The following is a 23392-nucleotide window of genomic DNA, read 5'->3' on the forward strand; positions in this document are numbered from 1 at the left end:
GGGAGAAAGAGGAACTGAATCCTGATAACATAATTTTGGCTTAGAACCAAATTTGCCTAAAGGAATCTTCTGGTGTTTTCATGTATATCAGCCAATAAATTCTCTTCTGTCTTTGACTAGTGGGCCTTGGGTTTCTGTCACTGAAACCCAACTGAAAGAGTTTTGATTGATACACTGAGAACATTTTTCTGCTCTGATAAAAACTTCACCTTTCCTAGCAGATGTTTCCTTCCGACTGTGGACGTGAGCCAGTGTGCAGGGCTCACAGAAATGTCTTCCATCAAAATCAGTGCGGGGCTGGGCAGGAGCAAAACCACACCAGTGCACCTTTTCTCAATTCCAGTCCTAAAAATCCCAAGAACGGGGCTATCACTAAGCTTATGTAAGATGTTTTGGAGTTTGGTTAAGGGAGTTTTTCTTTTATAATGACAAGGTGGGAAAATATTTTTTCTTAGTAGCATGCATGACATTGGCCTTCCAGAGATTTGTCAAAAGCATCATTTGTGGAGGTTTTGTTCTTTGTCGTGCGCTGCATCATTTGTATGCTTTTGGGCCAACTTCAAACACCAATGAATTATGTGTAGCAAGTTTTTTTTTATTCGAACACGTTCTCTTCTTTTTTATTCCCAAGATTTGTGCCTCTGCCTGCAGGGCTTAAGAAACTCCGCTGAAGGGCTGTTCTGTGATGTTTATATATTAAACAAACAACTTTTTCCATGGGATGCTTTGACTTATAGAAACGGCTCGAATGCCGTCAATGTACGGTTTCCAGGTGGAATCACTCACCAGTTGTGCAGTTCGGCAAAGGCGGCTTTGATCTTCTTCACCGAGCTGTCCACTTCCTCCTTGATCATGACGCGGTATCTAGTGAGAGACACAGTGCAGCGCTGCAAATCCTTCACCGATTTCTCAATGTTTGGGCCTAAAATTCAGGTCAAGAAAATAATGTGTTCTTTTAAAAAATTTGACCACTTTATATTTGTGAGCTGAACAATAACAACAAAGTCCAACCAACGCACACCCCTCCCCAATAAAAAGAGAGATTTGTTTTTGTTTTTCAGTGAAAAAAAATTTTCATCAAGAGGATGTTTACAGCCCAGCGTTTTAAAAATCCAGAGTGGGTGGTTTGCACGGCCCCCGGGACCGCTGTGACCTCAGCAGTGGGTCCTCTGGCTGGGCCCTTCTGGGCACACGTGTCTCCTCCACTGTTCGGAAAACAGGCTCTGATCATATGCTCTATCGCAAACTGCAGTTTCTTAGAATGTGGTATGTCTAAAGACCATGTGTGCTGCTGGCTCTCACTGTAAACACCACTCTGCGTGGGTAAAAGCCAGCAGGGCTTTTGGAAGAGGAAAACGACTTAGAGATTGGGAGAGGTACAAATGAGCTGGAGAGGACGGAGCGGCGGTGCCAGGTACGCTGGCGCTGGCCCCGGCAGTCCCGAGCCAGGCCTGTAATTATAGCAGCAGCACTTAAAGCAGCTCCGCGGGTGCCAATCTACCCTGATTTCCTGAAACTGTCACCAGGGTTTACAGATAGTGCAAAGCAAATCGGCAAACTGTATTTATTCCAACAAGGGCACGATTCTTAGAAGAAAGAAATCTCCCTCAAGATAAGTGAGAAAGTGTATCAAACCGGAGCCAAGGAAATCAGATGTAACTCAGGCTGAATGAGAAGAATATTATTTAATCTTCTGGAAATCAGAAAGGAAGTGACTTAACCCCTTTCATTTTTAATGCCAGTTATGTTAACGTATATCAAAGCTTGCAAAATAATGAAAAGATGGTGTGCCAAATATGAAACCCGCCCTCAGTGTTCCGTGGTCTGAAAGTTCTAACACAGAACTGCATTCACGTCAGAAAGATTGTATCTGAAGACATTCCAGCCCTCAGACTCGTGTTTGTTCCGTGCAAGTTGGGAACTTGTCTATCACGGAAACATTCAGCATTCACGTTTCAAAAAGGGCTCCTGCATTAACATTTGTTTTAGAAAACATTAGGGTAGAAAGTATGTGTGGTGCACATTTATCCATGACTACAAAGAGAAGCATGGTCTCAGAGAGGCAGAGAGAGGGGATAGAATTCCATTTAAACATTCAAGACCTTTGATTAATGTGGGAGGGATCACATCTGCCTCTCAATCTCTGCGGGTCAAGGAAGGAAACCCAATTTCCTGTGTATCTCTCTTCAACTCGCAGTATCTTTTGGAAAGTTCTGCCATTCTGGCACTTTTCTCTGTGTGCAAAATACATTGAATCATTTGTGCAAAAGAAATCACTTTACCTCTTTTCTTTGCCAACTCATCTGGCTTTATTTCAAGATGAGCTGCAGGGGCATTGGAATTAACAGGAGATGTTTTTGCCTTAGGCTTGCTGGGGTTACAAGGCTGCTCGGCGGACCACTGCAGGCCCTCTGACCTCTCTGGTGTCCCGTGTATAGGTTTGGGGTTGCCATCTAAGGGTAGTTTCTGTTGCAGTGGTCTGTTGCCTTCTGTAAGAAAACACCAAATAATGACTGTGAAGTGAAAAACTAACAACACGGATGACAAAGGGATGGAGGATGGCAAGGTTTTCTTTTGTTTACATGTGGGCGATTACGCCTTTCATCACAAACAGTCCAGAAACTGTTTCAAAAGAATCCCCAGCAGATTTGAGGATGTACTAGAAATAGAAAGAGCCTTCCTTGTACTTGGAGTCACAATGTGGGTGTTTGGGCTCTGGTCATTACTACAGGTGACCCCGGGCAAGCCACTGAACATCTCTGAGCCTTGTTTTCTCACCCCGAAGTGATTAGGAGGAGGCATCCATGAGATACTTAGGAGGATCAGGTTGGTTTTTTTTCTCATTCGGAAAGGCACAGATGTCTTTAAGTGTGATTTCACATTGAGGCTATAAAATGTAGCCCTCCTATCTCCAAGTGTTCCATTAATGTCTTGTGGTATTTTATTTTGAATTAATGAAGGCAGGAGAGTGATTGGAGATTGGGCAAGAATGAAGTGACAACAGGTACTGTAATCATTTCATCGAATTTATGGAGGGATTAAATCAGAAAACAACATCATAATATCTCAACTATATTTAAAATCTAGGGAGTCAGATTCTCTCTGGAGCTCTAATAGATGTTGCAATAAATTAGCAGCACGTTGCTCTAGGCATCTTTTAAATGTAGGTTCCCATTTAGTTATTATTGCTGGAGTGAATTAAAAGGCACCTTAGTGGCTGGAAAAGGAAATGTATCACCCTTAACATCTTACTTACTACCAGAGAGAGCTTTGGGTGAGAAAAAAAGGGAAGCCAGTGTGGTTTTGAAAGCCAGGGTCTTGGAGAAAGCTGGGTGTAGCGGAAAAAGTGCACGTCTGGATGTGGGAGACCCACGTTCTGATCTTCCCTAAGTACTGATGGCCCTGTAGGAACGACTTCACTTTTCTGGCTGACTGGGGCGCTCACTCAAACAGAGCACAACGTCATCTCAGTGAAAGTCCGCCCCTTTCCAGACAGCCACCTGCCTCACTTCTCTCTACTCCCACCGTGCCTTGCGAAAACTTCGAGGGCTATGTTTTAACACGATACTTACATGTCTGCCCCTTGCCTTTGCCTTGGAGAGACTATGACTTCCTTGAAGGCAAATATTAAAATATGATTCATTTTGGAGGCCCCAGTACTTGTGTCTGGCTCAATAGCTAGCTGTAGAATTGTGATTGAATTAAAGTACACTTAGATTTCATAGAAAAAAAAGAACCAAAGAACGGTTTTCCCGACACCATCACAAACATTATAGAGACTTGCACTCACAGGGTGCAAAAGAATACGATCTGGGTCTTAGTCGATTTGATTTTCGACATTAGCTCACCTATGAGAAGTGTAAGTGAGAATCCATCATTCATACCTACAATCAGGAAAGCATAGCATATGTTTTATGGGCTAAATGATGAGCACTCTTTAAATTGACTTAAAGGGAAATTACAGTACACCAGGAAATGTTCAACAAAGGCAGGGAACATAGTAATTACATACCAAAAACAGCATTTCCTCCAGTAATGAAACATTTAATAGAATCCCCAGAAGATTAGCAGATATTCTGGGAATAGAAAGAACCTTGTACTTGGACCCACAAGACCTGGGTAGGTGTTTGGGCTCTGGTAATTACTTGCTAGGTGACCCTGGGCAAGCCACTTAACATCTCTGAGCCTTAGTTTCCTCACCCAGAAAGGTTCTTCGGAAGCTTTCATTACACCAAAGTGGAAGTTCACTGTAGGCTGTGGTGGTCAAACTTCAGTGTGCATGAGAACCTCAGAGGTTCTGATTCATCCATGGGCCCAGGATTCTACCCACCAGGTCATTCTGTGGGGTGAGGGTGGGTGGCACTGCCCACCTGGAAAAATTCTACTGCATAAGACGAATAACTAGGTTTCTGATGAGTCTATAAATGTTTTGTTAAAACAGTGATTAAGTACAGGCTGGTTGCAACTCACTCCCTCTCTATATCATAGTGAAGATTCAGCCTTGATGAAATATTATAAATCGAGAAACTAAAATAAAGCGCATTGTGAATGATGTAGTAAATTAGTCTTACACTTAAAAATGAGGGGATTTATATGATAACCTGATGGAAATAATGACCTAAGGAAAAAAATTATTCTGTGGAATGCAAAAGAATTTTACTGAAGACAAGCATGCAAATGATCATAGGCTCATTAACCTAGAGTTGAAAATATTTTTGTTTGTGTATCAGAAAACTGATATGTGGGCTATTGGTTCATTTCATCATTCATTCAACATATACTTATTGAGAAATTTGAGTAGAAGTATTTTTTTGGAGGGGGTTCCTGAAAAACTGTCTCATTACTGGTGGGATCACTGAACACTGGGATGATACAAAGTTCTCAAAGACTACTTGGATATTCTATTTGCACATGTATTTTCAAATATAGTAAAACTCTGAAGCTCTTTCAGATGAAAGTTGGTAGGGAGTTATTCAGCTATAACAGAATTAGGTTCATTAGAATAATGGGAGTGCTCCCCTGGCTATAGTAGTTTTCCTCTAACATTACAGGCCAGAATCACCAATAATCCTCTGCCTTTCTGGACTCCACTCGTAAACTTCCATAGAATGTAGCTGACTTAGCATTGATTCATAGTTCTGTCTAATAAGGTACCCACTAGCCACCTGTGACTGTTGAACACATGAAATGTGGCTTGTCTCAATATGCTGTAAGTATAAAATACACACTAAAATTTACAGACTCGGTACAAAAAAACTTTGATAATTTAAAAATATTGATCACATGTCAAAATGTTATTATTTTGGGTATATTAAGTTAGACAAAATATATTACCCAATTTAATTTACCCATTTCTTTTTACTTTTTAAATGTAGCTACTAGTGTTTCTGTTTTGTTGTAGATGTCTTAAAGTTTTCTACATAGGCTATAATGAAAATGAAGTTTGACTTCCTCCTTTCCAATGTTGCCTGACTGGATGATTAGGAATGCTAGTACAATGCAGAATAAGCATCCTGGCATCAATCTTGATCTGGAGAAATTGCATTCCATATTTTATTATTAAGTATGATATTAGCTGTAGATATTTCATGATTATCAGGAAGTTCTCTTATATTTCTAATTTGCTAGAAGTTTTTATTTTGCCAAGTGATTTCATTTTGCTTCATTTTGAGATAATCGTATTGTTGTTCTCCTTTATTTTGCTAATATAGTAAGTCACATTGATTAGTTTTTTAAATGTTAAACCAATGCTGTATTCTTGAGAAAGAGTACATTTGGCCATGGTGAGATATATATATATATATATATATAAAATATATACAATATATTATATAATAATAATACATAGTATTTATATACATTATAAATAATATATCATATATTATTATGAAGACCAAGTATACTCTTTATATCATATATATCTTACTTCAATTTGCAAATATCTTGTTGAGAATTTTGCTTCTTTATTCATGATCAATATTATTCTGTAATTTTTCTTATAATGACTTTGTCAGGTTTTGATAAGATTATATTGGTCTCATTCTTCTGGTTTCTTTCTTTTTAAAAAATCTTTTTCCCTCTGTTCTTCAGTTTAGGTTTGCAAGCTGGCACTCAAGCCACCGAGCTACATCAGTCAGGGTTATGGTCTTTAGTTTGGATAATTTCTTTTGACCTGTCCTTAGGTTCACTAGTCCTTTCTTCCTCATTGTCCAAATAGCTGTCAAGTACATCTGATGACTTCTTTTAATTTTTTTTAGACACTGTACTTTTTAGTTCTAGGGTTTCCAATTCATTATTTTTATCTCTCCTGAAATTTTCCTTCTCTTTATCCTTTATATTCCTTTTTTTCTGTAAATTTTAGAAACATAATTATACTTCTTGTCTGCTGACTCAAATATCTGGGTGATCTATAGGTTTGCTTCTGATGACTAATTTTTCTCTTCATTAATAGGTCACATTTTTTTGCTTTTCCCCATGTCTAGTAATTTTTAAAGTTGGGTGCTGAACATTGTGGATGACACTCTCAGAAGTGTTGGATTTTGTTATTTTCCTTCAAATAGTTTTTGTTCTAGTAGGTCATTAAAATAACTAGATCATGCTCTGCTCTCTTCCCCTGCTTTTTTTTTTTGTCTTGGAGGTAAATATTAGGCATCTTATGGAACAAGTTGGAGTAGAAGAGATAGTATGGGTATAGTGGACTGTTTCTTAAAATACCTTGATTTAATTCCCCTGTTTTATACCTCTTTTCTTTCTCTTTTTTTAGAGGGAGGGGAAGGGAGGGAGAAAGAGAGGGAGAGAAACACTGGTGTGAGAAACAAATCAGGAGCCTTTCATATGCACCCCAGCTGGGACTGAACCCACACCCAGACATATGTCCTGACTGGGAATTGAACCTGCAACGTTCCAGTTTGTGGGATGATACTTAAGTGAGCCACACCAGTCAGGGTATACCTCTTTTCTTAAGCTTGCCCTCCACCCTGCCTTCTGACTAAATCTGGAGCTTCTCCATTCTTTGCTGGACAGTCCTCCTCCTCCTGGCTAAAGCTCCCTCCCTTGTAATTCTATGCTGTAGCTCCCTATACTCTGCTTCATCTGTCAAACCTCCTCCATCAACTTTCCCTCCTCTGTTAACTGAGGCCCTCCTTTTAGTTTTCTTCATTATTGTAGATTTCTACATTAAAAAATTCAGTGGGGTTTGTGATGAAGAAATACACGTGCTTTTCTTTTTCTTAAAAAAGTTATAGATACGCATGGCTGAATTATTTTCCAGTCAATTGATACCCATTTATAATCAATTGTAATGCATGCTATTGTTCTCATAATTAACTCTTCAATACTGAGGACTTTCAATTTTCCAGTGACTAAATCTTGGTATCAACTTACATATTGAATTTGTCCTTTACTTGAGTTATTTTACATAGCAAAACATAAACTGTGGTGGTTGTCTTTTATTAACAGCACCAAAGAAAACAAATCTTCCTCTTGAGAGAAATATATGAACTTGGATTCAAAGATTTTTGTAATATATGTACAGCCATGTATGTGTTCAGATTTCAAAGTTTCTGTGAACTTTTTTTTTGTCTTTAGTTTTTACTTTTTAGTGAAAGCTTTATGCACTTATAAGTAGATTGAAAGAAGTACACAAAGAATTCAAATCTAACTTTAAGAATTGTATTAATATCTCAGACAAGGGTTTAATCTCCAAAATATATAAAGAACTTACAGGACTACACTCTAAGAAGACAAGGAATCCAATTAAAAAATGGGCAAAGGACTTGAACAGACACTTCTCCAAGGAGGACATACAGAAAATCCAAAGACACATGAAACGAAGTTCAATATCGCTAGCTATCAGAGAGATGCAAATTAAAACCACAATGACATACCACTTCACACCAGTCAGAATGGCCATCATAAACAACAAGTGTTGGAGAGGTTGTGGAGAAAAGGGGTCCTTAGTGCACTGTTGGTGGGACTGCAGACTGGTACAACCATTATGGAAAGCAGTATGGAACTTCCTCAGAAAACTAAAAATGGATCTGCCTTTTGACCTTGCAATTCCACTGCTGGAACTATATCCTAAGAACACTGAAACACCAATACAAAAGAACCTTTGCACCCCAATATTCATAGCAGCACAATTTACAATAGCTAGATGCTGGAAGCAACCTAGATGCCATTCAGTAAATGAATGGATCAAAAAACTATGGTACATTTACACAATGGAATTCTATGCAGCAGAAAGAAAGAAGGAGCTCCTACCCTTTGCAACGGCTTGGGTGGAGCTGGAAACCATTATGCTAAGCAAAAAAAGCCAGGCAGTGAAAGACAAATACCATATGATCTCACCTTTAACAGGAACCTAAACAACAAAACAAAGAAACAAGCAAAAAATAACCAAAGACACTGAAATAGAGGACAGGCTGACAGTGACCACAGGGGAGAGAAGAGGGAATTTCAGGGGACAATGGGAAGGGTTCACGGGAACAAATTTAAAGGACACATGGACAAAAACTAGGGGGAGGGTAGTAATGGGAGGGAAGTGGGGAGGGTGGGAGGGTGGGCTGGATTGGGAGTAAAAGGGAGAAAACTGTACTTGAACAATGATTAAAATAAAATAAAAAAAGAATGGTATTAAATATAGAGTAGTTCTAAAATAATTATTTTAACTTATTGAGTCAAGATGGTTTCATAATGTCCTATACATTCAATTTCAGTAAAGCATGTCATCTGATAATGATTAACTTAGTATTGTAGTTTTACCTAAATATTTGGTAAACAAAGTATAATTTGTTGTTATAAAACTGTCTAAAATTCCTAATGTCTGTGTACTTAAAACATGTTACCTAAGTACTTAAGTGAGTATGAGAACGTTTTATGATAACTGATAATAATATTTTGGTAGTTCTTTGATGTTTGACTTCAGAATTCTTAAATATTCACAAAAGAAGACATGTAAATGAAAATTAAATATCTTACATATCTATTTCCCAAAGATCAATTTTACAAATAAAAATCAATGAGATTAGTATAGTTTTTCTAGACAGTGATATATTAATAACTTCAAAAATATTCATACCCTTATGAATGCAATAATTCCACTTCTAGAAAAATATGCCAAGGAAATAATCAAAGTTGTTCATAAAGATTTATACACAGGTATGTTTGGTACAGCATTGTTTATAACAGCAAGCAGATGGAAACAATCTACAAGGACAACAGTTTGGTAATAATTAAAAGAAATATGGCAAATTCATAAATACAGTGCAGCCATTAAAATCATTATTTTAAAGGCCATATAATGATATGAGGTTATGTTTATAATGTCATGTTAAGTAAAAAGAATATAAAACTTTATATACTATAATATGGTATTTGAAAAAATATAACATGTACATATATATCTGTACATTTAAAAATTTCTGAAATAAAATTTAACAGTGGTTGTTTTTGGGAGGTAGGATTATTATTTTTCCTTAAATCTTACTGCATTTCAAATTTCTTCAATTAGTATAAATTTCTTTTAAAAACAGAAATACAAAATTTATAATTACCTTTAAAAAGCAGCATAGCAGCTTAACAAATTAATTAAACTACACTTCTATGAATATTTTGTCACTAATAATTCAATAGAGGACATGAAAAAGACTTGTTTGAGTGCCCATTACATTCAGTTCTAGGCACCAGAAGTACAGTGGTGATCAAAGACAGACGTGGTCCCCACCTTTCCAGAACTTGAAGTCCAATAGGAAGACAAATAAATCAAATCACCACACAAACAAATGTAGAATTCCAACTGTGATAAATGTTATGAAAGGAAAGTACATCGTATTCTGAAACGTGCAATTAGCATCTTAACTTAGGGATACCAAGAAAAAATTCCCCAAGGAAAAAGCACTTAAGCTCCCTTAAAATCACATGAACTCATCAGGGAAAGAGGGTGAAAGTACATTCTAAACTCACTTAAAAATCACATGAACTGGACAGGCAAAGAGGTGGAAAGCGCATCCCTGGCAGAGACAACTGTGGAGGCAGGAGGAAGCACTGTGCGCCAGTTATCAAGTTATTGTCTCTCTTTACCCTTCTTTGTGATGCTGGAGCAGGACCCTGTAAACAAGTTTCTCTTCCTAGCTCGCAGATGTTAGCTTTGTCAGGAGAGGGCAATAAAGTGGTCTTGCAAGGCTATAAGGATAGGAACACACTTCTAGGTGTTGGTCCTTATTACCACTAGGATTCATCACAGGAAACAGCAGCCACTCTCATGCGTGGTCCCTGCTTTGGCCCCAACTATGGCAGTGGCTTTGAGCAGTTCCAGTCTCTCGAAACCCTCTGGCAGTGGTGGGTCTCTTCTACAGAACAGCTCAGTTCATGCCCCCCAAACCCCATAAGGCTTCATGTTTCTCTGGTAGCCATATACCTTCTTTGTTGAGGTTAGAATTGTTAGTCTTGGATTGGGGGACGCTCCTAGTCCAAAAATTTGACAAATTTCCTTTATTGTCAAATCTTCCTGGAGATAGTAACTTCTTTCTTACTAAGTCTAGACCCCTTAGACTCTTCCCTTACTTCTTTTAGTAGTTAACTACTTTCTGTTGTTTTAGTTAGCAGTTCTTTCTATTACATTTCTCCCACTCAAATAACCAGTGTGGCCCTGTCTCCTGATGTGAACCTGACTGAGATACATGGCCAGTGTGAGGGACTGAAAGGAGACCAGCATGGCTGGAGTAGAGGGAGTAAGAATAAGGAAGCCATAAGATGAGGCTGCAGCAGAACATAGGGACCAGACTATGCCGGGCCGAGGTAAGACTTTTGGTTTTTGTCTTAAGTGCTCATTTTTATTATGAAAAGATTACAGGACAGAGAATGATATAGAGGGGAACAAGAATGAATGCTACGAGATTAATGAGTGGACTACGGTAGCAGTACAGGCAAGAGAGGATGGTGGTTTTGCAGGGAAGGTAGAAGGCAGACAGTGAGAAATGGACAGGGAGACCCAGGATGGCAGAGGAGTCAGTGGAAGCTACACTAACCTCCTTCCAGGACCAAACTGGAATTATAAGTAAATTATAGAAAAATCATTCTGAATAACCACCTGAACACTAGCTGGAGAGAAGCCTTATAACTCTGGAGAGTTGGAAGAAGCCACTTCACCACAATGAGACTGGTAGGGATACAGACTGGAAGTGAGGAGGAGGTGCAGGAGGGCTGGCTGGACTCCCACAGGCAGCAGCTGAAGTTCCGGAGGGATATTTCAGCAGTTGGGGAGTTCCCCTTGAGAAGTGTGGTGTCTAAATCCCAAGCTGGGCTCTGCCAGCCTACAGCACCAGAGCAGGGAAAGGAACCTAAATAACATAAGGCTGTGAAAAACATTGGGGTTTCTGTCTGTCAGGGAAAGACACCTGGAGACTCTTAAAGGGCCAATGCACAAAATTCCATTTGCAGCCACTTACCCTGGGCTCTGGCAGAGGAAGGGCAGAATGGACTAGAGACGCTTGAGGAGGGACTGGGACTGGTGGCTCTGGAGAGAGAACTGAAGGAAGAGCCTCTAGCATCCCTGTGCTGAGTCATTCCCCATTCTGCAGGAGCCATCTTGCTCAGTCAGAGCAATCCCCTCCAAGTGGCATCAACCTGAAGGGAAGCAATGCCACTCACAGGAATTACTCTGCCCCACCCTGTGGTACTTAAGTCCTGCTGCTGAGGAGTACAGCTGGAAGATTTTTCACTCTTTAACCCTTCTGAAAACCTACAGGCAGAGGTGGATGGCTGGGAGCTCTGAGGCTTCAACTGACCCACCCCCGGGCCTAATGCTTGTTAAAACTGGCCTTGGTGCACAGCCTGGTTCTTTCTGCACACACCCAGTCCCCGCAGAGAGAGCCACATGCTGTGGATCACTGATAACTCCAAGCAGGTTGTCCAGGGCAGTCACAGACAGGGTTTGACTTAGGTGTACACCATGTCTTGCAGACCTACCTAAAACATAGAAAAAAAATACAAAGAAGCGGCCAAAAAGGGAAGACAAAGAAAGAGACCCCAATGAAAACATAACAATATTCTCCAGAAGAAGAACTAGAAGAAATGGAGGCAAGCAATGTATCAGATAGAAAGTTTAGAGTAATGATTATAAGGATATGTAACAGCATTAAAAAAGACATAGAAACCATAAAAAAGGACCAGTCAGAAATTAAGAGTTCAGTATGTGAAATAAATAATACTGTGGAAGGAATAACAACCAGGCAGAGGAACAAAAAGGAAAAAAATCATTTTAAAAAATGAGAAAGGTTTAAGAAACATTTTGGACAACATGAAGCACAACAACATCCACATCATGGGAATACCAGAAGAAGAGAGCAAGCAAGGGATAGAGAACCTATTTGAAGAAATAATGACTGAAAACTTCCCTAATCTGATAAAGAAAAAAGACACACAAGTCCAGGAAACTCAGAGAGTAGCAAACAGGTTGGACCCAAAGAGGCCTATACCTAGACACACCATAATTAAAATGTCAAGGCTTAAAGACAAGGCGAGAATCCTAAAGGTGAAAGAGCAAAGCAAGTAGTTACATACAAGGGAGCACAATTTAGACTGTCATCTGATTTCTCAACAGAAACATTTCAGGTCACCAAGGGAGTGGCATGAAGTATTCAAGATCATGAAAAGCAAGGACCTATATAACCAAGGCTACTTTACCAAGCAAGGCTATCATTTAAAATTGAAAGAGAAATAAGGAGCTTCCTAGACAAGAAAAAGCTAAAGGAGTTTGTTAACACCAAACCAGTTCTGCAACAAATGTGAAGAAGCTTGCTTTAAGACGAGGAAAAAGGGAAAGAAAAAAAAGAGGATAGGAAAATAATCTAACAATAAAATGGCACAAAGTACTTATCTATCAATAATCACCTTAAATGTAAATGGCTTAAATGCTCCAATCAAAAGACATGGGGTAGCTGAATGGATAAGAAAACAAAACCCATATATATGCTGCCTCTAAGAGACCCACCTCAGAACAAAAGATACACACAGGCTAAAAGTAAAGGGATGGAAAAAGATATTTCATATAAATGGAAAGGGAAAAAAAGCTGGGGTAGCAATACTTATATCCAACAAAACAGACTTTAAAACCAAGGCTATATAGTAAGAGACAAAGAAGGACACTACATAATGATAAAGGGAACAATTCAATAAGAGGTTATAACCCTAATAAACATTATTGCACCTAAATATATAAAGCAAATCTTGATGGACATAAAGGGAGAGGTTGACAGGAATACAGTCATAGTCGGGGACATTAACATCCTTTTGACTTCAATGGGTAGATCTTCCAGACCGAAAATCAACAAGAAGATAGTGGCCCTAAACAGCACACTAGGTCAAATGGATTTAATTGATAACTTCAGAACATTTCACCCCAAAGCAGCAGAATATACATACTTTTCAAGAGCATATGGAACATTTTCTATGATAGACCACATATTAGGATACAAAACAAATCTCAATACATTTAAGAATATGGAAATCACATCAAGTATCTTCTCTGACCACAGTGCAATGACACTAGAGATCAGTCACAAGAACACTGAAAACACACAAAGACATGGAAGCTAAATAACATGTCATTAAACAATGAATAGGTCAACAACGAGGTCAAGGAAGAAGTCAAAAGAAAGCTTAAAAGAAATGAAAATGAGAACACAACAATTCAAAATCTGTGCAACCCAGAGATAGCAATCCTAAGAGGGAAATTCATAGCATTATCAAATGTCAAAAAACAAGGAAAACCTCAAAAAACAATCTAACTTTACATTTAAAGGAACTTGAAAAAGAACAACAAACAAAGCTCAAAGTGAGTAGAAGGAAGGAAATAATAAAGATCAGAGCAGAAATAAACAAAATAGAGTCTAAAAAATAATACAAAAGATCAATGAATCCAAGAGCTGTTTCTTTGAGAAGATAAACAGCATAAACAAACCTTTAACCAGACTCATAAAGAAAAAAAGAGAGAGGACCCAAGTAAATAAAATCGGAAATGAAAGAGGAGGAATAACAACTGACATCATAGAAATACAAAGGATTTTAAGAAAGTATTATGAACAACTATATGCCAACAAACTGGACAACCTGGACAAAATGAATAAATTCGTACAAACATACAGTCTTCCAAAATGAAATCAGGAAGAATCAGAGAATCTGAATAGACAGATTACACCTAGTGAAATTGAAGCAGTAGCCAAAAAACTCCCAACAAACAAAACCCTGGACCTGATGGCTTCACAGGTGAATTTTACCAAACATTCTGAGAAAAACTAACACGTCTCCTTCTCAAACTATTTCTTAAAATTCAAGAGGAGGAAAGGCTCCCAAACTCATTTTATGAAGCCAGCATTATCCTAATTCCAAAACCAGATAAAGTCTACTAAAAAAGTTATAGACTAATATACTTGATGAATATAGACACTAAAATCCTTGACAAAATATTAGCAAACTAAACACAGCAATGCATCAAAAAGATCAAACACTATGATCAAGTGAGATTTATTCCAGGAATTCAAGGTTGGTAAAACATCACCAAATCAATAAATGTGATTCATCACATAAACAAAATGAAGGATCAAAACCACATGATCATTTCTATAGATGCAGAAAACGCATCTGAAAAAATTCAGCACCATTTATGATAAAAATTCTCAGCAAAATGGGCTTAGAGGGAACATACCTAAACATAATAAAGACCATATATGGCAAACCCACTGCCAGCATCATACTCAATGGGCAAAAACTACAACTGTTCCCCTTCAGATCAGGAACAAGACAGGGAGATCTTCTTTCATCTTTCTTATTCAACATAGTACTGGAAGTCCTAGCTACAGTAATCAGACAAGAAGAAGAAATAAAAGGCATCCAAATAAAAAGGAAGAAGAAAAACTGTCTTTATTTGCAAATGACATGATTCTGTACATAGAAAACCCCAAAGATTCCACCAAGAAACTACAAGAAATAATAAGTGAATTCAGCAGAGTAGCAGGATACAAAGTTAATATCTGGAAATCAGTTGCATTGTTATATGCCAATAAGGAACTGACAGAAAGGGAAATTTAAAAAGCAATCCCATTTACAATTGCTTCAAAAAGAATAAAATACCCAAGGATGAATCTAACCAAGGATGTAAAAGACCTGTACTCAGAAAATCATAAGACACTGAAGAAAGAAACTAAAGAAGATACAAATAAATGGAAGCACATACCATGTTCACGGATAGGAAGAATTAACATCATTAAAATGTCCATACTACCTAAAGCAATTTACAGATTCAATGCAATTCCTATCAAAATTCCAATGACATATTTCACAGAACTAGAACAATTATTTCAAAAATTTGTATGGAACCACAAGAGGTCCCACATAGCAACAGCCATCCTGAGAAAGAAGAACAAAGTTGGGGGAATCATGCTACCTAATATCAAACTATACTACAAGGCCATAGTAATCAAAACATCATGGAACTGGCATAAAAAGACACATAGATCAATGAAGCAGAAAGAGAGCCCAGAAATAAACCCTCACCTTTATAGTCAATGAATATTCAACAGAGGAAGCAAGTACATACAATAGGCTAAAGATAGTTTATTCAATAAATGGTGTTGGGAAAATTGGACAGTTATGGGCAGAAAAATGAAACCAGACCACCTTCTTACGCTACACACAAGAATAAATTCAAAATAGTTTAAAGGCTTAAATCTTTGATCCAAAGCCATAAAAATCATAGAAGAAAACATGGGCAGCAAAATCTTGGACATTGCTCATAGCAATATTTTATCGGATATATCTCCCCAGGCAAGGGAAACAAAAGAAAAAAGTATACAAATGGGGCTACATCAAACTAAAAAGTTTTTGCACAGCAAAGGAAAACATCAACAGAATAAAAAGGCAGCCTAATGAATGGGAGAACATATTTGCTGATACATCTGATAAGGGGTTAATATCCAAAATTTTCAAAGAACTTTGAAACTCAATACCACAAGAACCAAACAAACAACCCAATTAAAAAATGGACAAAGGACCTTAATAGACATTTCTCCAAAGAGGACATACAGATGGCCAATAGACATATGAAAAGATGTTCAATGTCACTAATCATGAGAGAAATGCAAATGAAAACCACAATGAGATATCATCTCACACCTGTCAGAATGGCTGTCATCAATAAATCAACAAACAACAAGTGCTGGTGAGGATGTGGAGAAGAGAAAGCCCTATCTTCTGCACAGCTGGTGGGAATGCAGACTGGTGCAGCCACTATGGGAAGCCATATGGAGATACCTCAAAAAATTAAAAATGGATCTACCTTTTGACTCAATGTTTCCACTTCTGGGAATACATCCTAAGGAACCCAAAACACTAATTTGAAAGAACATAAGCACCCCTATGTTCACTGCAGCATTATTCACAATTAACAAGATATGGAAGCAGCCCAAGGGTCCATCAGTAAATTGAGTGGATAAAACAACTATGGGACATTTACACAATGGAAATGTAAAAAACATTTTTATAGCTAATCAGCTGTAAAAAACAAGAAAGTTTTACCCTTTGCAACAGTATGGATGGACCTGGAGAACATTATGCTAAGTGAAATAAGTCAGGCAGAGAAATACAAATACCATATGATTTCACTCATATATGGAATCTAATGAACAAACTAAACTAACAAGAAAAACAGATACAGACTCATAGATAGCAGGATGACAGGTAAGGGGGGAGGAACAGAAAAAGGACTCATGGACAGCAGTGTGGTGATTGTAGGGAAGAGGAGCTGTAAGAGGAATACATGGTAATAAAAATATAATAAAGAAATTATTTAAAAATCAGATGGATTCTAGGAATACTTGGAAATTAAAATCAATAGGACTTGGTGATTAACTGAAAATGTGGAGTGAGAGAGGAAGATGCCATAAGTGATGCCTATAGTTCCGACTTGCACAGTGGGATGGATGGTGCAGCAAGGCCAGGAACGCTGAAAGAAAAGTTAACCGGGGAGAGATCATGAGTTCGTTTGGTCATGCTGAAGTGCTCTGAAATGTCAAAGTGAAAGTGTCATGGAAGAGTCTGTAGTTCAGAGAGTAGGCTGGACTGGGAAGATGAGTTTGTGAGTCCGCTTCCATTAAAGTTAGGGCACAGCTGAAACGATCCAAGAAGAGAGTACAGCTTTATATAAGGCCTTGGGACCAACTAAGCCGTGACAAGCTTCAACAATTAACAGTCAGATAGAGAATAACAACTCCCAAAGGAAACAGAAAATCAATAAAGATGGAGAGGAAAATGAAGAGAGCGTCATGTCCCAGAAACCAAAGGGACACAATAGAGTGGTCAAGGATAGAGTGGTCAATAGTGCTGAATGTTGCTTAAAAAAAGGGAGAAAGTAAAAGTTGAAAAATGTCTATGAGGGAGGCTTCTTATAGAAGGCTGTTTCATCTAGAAAATGTACCTTTTTCCATGCCCTTTGCTTCCTACCTCCTGCCTGGAAAAGCTGATGTGTTTGCAGGCCTTTCAGCAGCCAGTTTGAACCATGAGACACTTTGCCTATGAATGCCTACATTTTAGTTGAACAAAAAAATGTAAGGAATGTAGGTCCTTGATGACCATGTAAACCACCCAACCACTTCTAAACTCCTCCCTCTGCACAAGAAAAATAAACACCTCTCTTTTTTAAAAAGAAAAATGTCTGCTATATTCAATACATGGAGGTCAGTAGTAAATTCAGGGGGATAAATTACTTTGGAGTGATGGGGCTGTTAGCCATAATAAAAAGGTTGATAGGTGAGAGAGAGGGGAAGAAACGGAGAACAGTGAGTAAAGTTAAACGTCCTGAGATGCTAGAGAAGAACGGTCTGTGATGAGGGCCCGGGAAAACTCTTTTCACGGTATAGTTATCGTACACCTCGACTGTACGTTCACGTTCCTCACTCTTCTGTCACTGCGTGACAGGGTAACTAACAGATATTCAGAGGGAGCAATAACTTTGGAACAGACACCAAAACAGGTAGGTTTATAGAGAAGAAATACCGTCGGCCAGTTCTGCCTTTTCCGAACATCTTTATCAAATACAGGTAAGACTTCATTATTTCACTCAAGTCCTATTAACTTAACTTAGCTCAGAGGGCACAAAGCTGGTAACTTTCTAATTGAAAACAAGTCTTTTAGTTTTGTTTATTGTCTTTACAAGGTCTTATGTGTCATTGATACCTCTACAGGTTTATTTATATTAAAAGCTAATAGATAATAAAGTCAATGAATTAAAGCTGTCAATGACAGCAGGTAGGCATGTTAATTTGATTTGTTTGCTAATTTAGTTCCTTGCAAAACAGGCTGAATTCTCACTGCATTTTGATAGAACCATTTAAATATTTGTTCAAAGAAAGTTTTGGAAGGACTTCTGTTGTCTGCAAGGAGTGCATTCCGTTTAGTGCAGCCTGTAACTGAAACCACCACAACAAGTACGGGTGCGAAGTCAGGAAGGCCTTCAGCGAGTCAGAGATGAGTTGTTTTGTGTTTTTGCTGTAGGGTTGCAGCCCAAGCAGGTTGTACATGAGAAAGAGACGGGAAGGGTCTCCAGGCTTCGCTCCACCTAGGCGGCAGAAAATACCCGAGGGGTTTCACATTTCGTGTGCCCTCACGTCACTACATCCGTGTCTGTCTCTTTCTGCTTCATCGTAGGCAGGGAAAGGGAACAGAGGTCTTGGTCATTGGAGAGGCACCTTACGGCTCCCCCTGATATTATCCGAACAGCCCAGACACAGTGCTGTCGGAAGCTGGGGCTGAGGCTAAACAACTAGAAACAAGAGTTAACACCCAGTATGCAGATGCTAGAATAATTATTAAGGAGTGACAGTGATAATATGTTATGTACTTAAAAAATAAACTTTCGGCCCTGGCTGGCATAGCTCAGTGGATTGAGCGCGGGCTGGGAACCAAAGGGTCCCAGGTTCGATTCCCAGCCAGGGTACATTCTTGGCTTGCAGGCCATAACCCCCAGCAACCGCACATTGATGTCTTTCTCTCTCTCTCCCTCTCTCTCCCCCCCCCCCCAAAAATAAATAAATAAAATCTTAAAAAAAATAAATAAATAAACTTTCAAAATGCATGTTTATATAACAGTACTTAATGTTGGCTGTATATATTAATAAATGATTCTACCTTTAATTAAAAAAATACTAAAAGAAAATCTATGGTTATAACTCTACAGGAGCTTCAGAAACAGTCCTTAATTAAGGTTTAAATAAAACATCGACTGTTCAGACCACCAAGACCTGGTGTGACAGATCCTGAATTAAGGTGTTTGTGCCTCAACATAAACGTCCTCCCCTCATTCACTCACGTCACATCGTGGCCTTATCTCGATTTGCTGCACACAGCCCCCAAACCCTGCCTTGCTCTCCTTCCTACTTGCTGCCTTCACCACGTTTATTATAATCTATAATTACCATGGTAACTTAGTTGATTCTAGTTTATCATACACCTTTTTTCCCCATCCCCCCAAAGAACATAACATTCCTGAGGGAAAAAAACTGTTGACTTATTTACTTCCTCTAGAAAAATCCCTGTCACATGTTGGATGCTTTAAAATATTGACTACAGAGCTAAAGGAATGACTTGGGGGTTTACTGTGTGCCAGATGCTGTGCTAATCTCTTTATGTATCTCACTTACTGCCCCCACAGTCTGGGGAAGTGGAGTTGTATTTCGTAGGTTAGGACACCAAGATACAGAGTGGTTAACTGATCCAGGGTCACGTACCTAGTAAGCGAGGAGGCCAAGCTTTGAATCCAAACACGCCTAATATTAAAGCCCTGGCTCTTAGCTGCAATATTATATTGTTTCCATTTGAGAGCTGGCGCTGTTGCAATCTTAGAAAATACACACTTGGCTTTGTGATTCAAGTTCTAGGTGAGTTTCTTTCTTCTTTTTGATTTTTCCTAATCCTCTGGTCCAATGCAGGGTTTAGAGAGGCAGGGGAGAGAATCCTGAAGCAGGGGACGCCAGCATAAAAAAATCTGCTTGGAATTCTGTAGGGAACCTCATACCATAAAAATACCGTGAAAGAGTCTGGTGGGGTTTTTTTCCCCTTTGTTTACAAGAAGCGCACATAAGGGACAAGCAGACCACATTCCTAAAGAACAGAAAGCAGCTCTGTGCAGGCATTAGGCCGACACACAGAATCTCTGTTGCCAAGGGAAAAGAACGGGGCTGCTCCTGTTCAGTGATATAGGTCAGACAGTGAAGTGCGGTTTGTGGACGTCAGCAAACACAGCACGGTGGCTTCTGTGTGAAACAAGTAACAGGCAACAGAAGAGCTGGCTCCCTAGGATGCTTTACAAGACGAGGAGACATAATGGAAGGCTGGTGGGGCCAGCAAGAGGAGCTGGAGACAACGAAAGCCCCGCCCCAAAATTTATCTCCAGGGAGCCAGTTGGTGGCCCACAATTCTGCTCCTTTACTATTCAGTGGGGATTGTGTCCAGTGGGAGAAAGACACCACAGGAATCCAAATTATTATTATTGTGGCCTACAAGGTGATAAGTACCTATACATTTTGGCAATCTGAGCCTTAAGAAAAATAGAGCAGGAGGAACATTTGGGAAAATTGGACTCCAAGGTCATAACGTGCTTTAAACCTTCAGATGGGGCCTTAGGAATAAAAATGATCCTTGGCGTTATTTTTGGTCAGAATAAATCTTGAGCTACTCTTTGTCCAACTTTGTACTCGGATGTAGGATGGTCTCGACTGGATTATGTAAAAGATCTCATTTGAGCTGTTATTAAAAATGCTGAAATCCAGAAAAAACTACTCCAAGGCTTAAAGAAGTAATTTTGTACTAAGTTTAAATCAAACTCCCCAAACTCCTAAGCTACATGCTGCCATGCATCGTTGTCCCACTCGAGACTGCTATATTTACAGCCTGAAATGATGGTGCTTTGGGTGGTTATTTTTCACGTAGGAAGTCACACTAACACCCCCTGAACCGCCTGCATATATCTTAAAGCTAACTTTTCCCTTCCCAGAAAACGATTCTGTATAGAACTTTAAAAAAGAGAGATCTCGAACGTCAAGGTGTTATAAAAAGATAAAACACGTGTTGCACGTGTTCACAGTCTGCTGCCCAGCGGAGCACTCGGGGCAGGTTTTCTTGAGCCAGTTCCATTAACAGAAAGCTGATAAATGCCTACCATTGGCACACTGGAGATTTCTTTTAGGCTTATACTTTGAACCCACTCAAGCACAGAATGCCATAATACAGCTTTGTTATGATTATTTCCCCCTGGTTTTTCTTTCCCTTTTTAATTATTTATTGATTCTTTAATTGAATTTATTGAGGTGACACTGGTTAATAAAATTACATAGATTTCAGGTATACATTTCTATAATTCCTCCGTACTTCCTCCGTATATTGTAGTGTGTGTTCACCACCCCATGTCAAGTCCCCTCCATCACCATTCACTGCTCGAAGCATGGATGGATCTGGAGACTATTATGCTAAGCGAAACAAGCCAGTCAGAGAAAGACAAGTACCACTGATACGTGGAATCTAATGAGCAAAATAAACTAACAAAATAGAAACAGAATCATAGATACAGAGAACAGACTGACAGCTGTCAGGGGGATGGGAGACTGGGGTGTGCTGGGTGCAAAAAGTAAAGGGATTAAGCTAAAAAAAAATAACCTCAGACACAGAAGAGAGCATGGAGATTACGAGAGGGACAGGGAGTGACAGGAGGTAGAAGAGGGTGAGGGCGGTATAAATGGTGATGAAAGGAGGCTGGACTTGGGGTGGTGAACGCACAATATGATTTTTCAATTACACATTATTTATGAGTTAGGAAGCCCATAGCTTTGGCAATAACTGTCTAATGCATGTGTAAAAATACACGGGCTTTTGCAAAGTAAAGAGTGTTATCCCAGGGGCGTGTGTTAGCTTCTCAGCTCCTTAACTTGGGGCCGGGGGGTCCTCAGTTTCCCGAGCTATAAAATGAGGGGATGGGATTAAAGGATCACTCCCATCCTTTCTGGTTCTGGTGGCCTACAGGAAATGGGGGCACAGGATGTCCAAGACCTAACACCCACGTGTGGACTATCAGTTAGCGATCTTGGGATTGCCAACAGGTTGAGCGAGCATTTTAAAGTCATCTGACAGTTTTGGCATCAACTTCCTGATAACCTCCATCATTCTGGAAAAGAAAAACCTAACTGATTGCAAACTCATTTTAAAATGCATGATCTTAATAAATGGGTTGCTAATGAAGTTCCTGGTCAACCAGGAGCCCCTTCCTTTTGCAAAAACATCTAATAACCTTCCATTACCATCACTTATTCTTTAACAGAAAAATTTACATGAAGCCTAGATCTGTAATGAACCAATAACATTAAAATATAGTGGTGACACGCCCCAATGATTTCACGCCAAACTCACAGAATTGGAGGGGTTTTGGGGTGGTTCTTTGTGCACGAAAGAATTCTTCCCAGGAAGCTTCAGGGTAGGGTTGGTAAGAGCCCCCTTGACAGAGAGTCCTCCGGATGGCTGGGACTTAGGTTTCAGGGCAGCTACCCCTGTGAAGTCAAGCTCTTCAATATTGCATTTGCTTTATAGTCATAGACTTGATAGAGTTACCGAAATTGTTTCAGGGAGAAGGTATAAATTATCAGCAAATGAACAAATATACGTGCTAGGCTTTTAGTTTATGATTGATATCAAAACAGCAACTTGAGTAATTAGATTTCCAAAGTAATTCATGTGAAAGCAATAACAAGCAAAGTTGGGAATCTGCCACTTGATTATTTAATTTCTTTCTCCTGTCCCAAGTATAAATCAAAACATTCTCAAAATAGTAGGCATCGTGAAAACTGAATTTAAAAAGTTCCTGGAAAATCCAGATTCTAAATGGAAATAGGTTAGTTCTGTTGTTTGCTTGTTTGGTTTTAAGAACTCATTGTGAGGTGAGGATAACCTGAATTACAGCACTGCTAACAGAGTTGTTAGGTAATGTGTTTATGGAAGAAAATTAGTGCTTCTCGATCCATCTGCAAACTTACTAGCGTGTTTTACAGTGTGTCAGTTATTCAGTGCTGCCTCACTGCATCTCGGGTGCGGTGCACGTCGCCATGTGATTTTATATTTTGCACCTGTCTCTTCTGCCGGACTGAACTCTGCCTAGGCAGGGCCCCTGTCTTATTCGTCTTTGGTTTATCAGAGGATAGCACTGCCTCATATATATAGCAGGTAGGTGTTGGGTCAAATTCTCCCTACTGTTTTCTAGCTCCACGTCCTCTCTACCGCCTCAAGTCTTTTGGTCCTTCAGTACCGACTGCTCCCTGACACCTCCCTGCATCAGCCAGTCGGATGTGGCGCTTCTCTT

At 39.1% G+C, this 23392-nt stretch overlaps 1 protein-coding gene across 6 annotated transcripts in view; it reads right to left on the minus strand.

The window, feature by feature from the left end:
* Window positions 1-23392, minus strand: part of SPATS2L (spermatogenesis associated serine rich 2 like) — a 163570-nt gene that overhangs the window by 32584 nt on the left and 107594 nt on the right. For 5 of the 6 annotated variants that reach the window (XM_036023123.1, XM_028508527.2, XM_036023124.1 and 2 more), the window contains 2 exons: window positions 2283-2489; window positions 787-922 (listed from right to left, as the gene is read on the minus strand). In XM_036023123.1, the coding sequence (XP_035879016.1) occupies window positions 787-922; window positions 2283-2489 (343 nt within the window). The remainder of the gene's footprint in view (window positions 1-786; window positions 923-2282; window positions 2490-23392) is intronic. The other variant, XM_036023122.1, reaches the window with a different exon arrangement.

The sequence above is a fragment of the Phyllostomus discolor genome, chromosome 4 (genome assembly GCF_004126475.2).
Source record: "Phyllostomus discolor isolate MPI-MPIP mPhyDis1 chromosome 4, mPhyDis1.pri.v3, whole genome shotgun sequence".
Lineage (NCBI taxonomy): Eukaryota > Metazoa > Chordata > Mammalia > Chiroptera > Phyllostomidae > Phyllostomus > Phyllostomus discolor.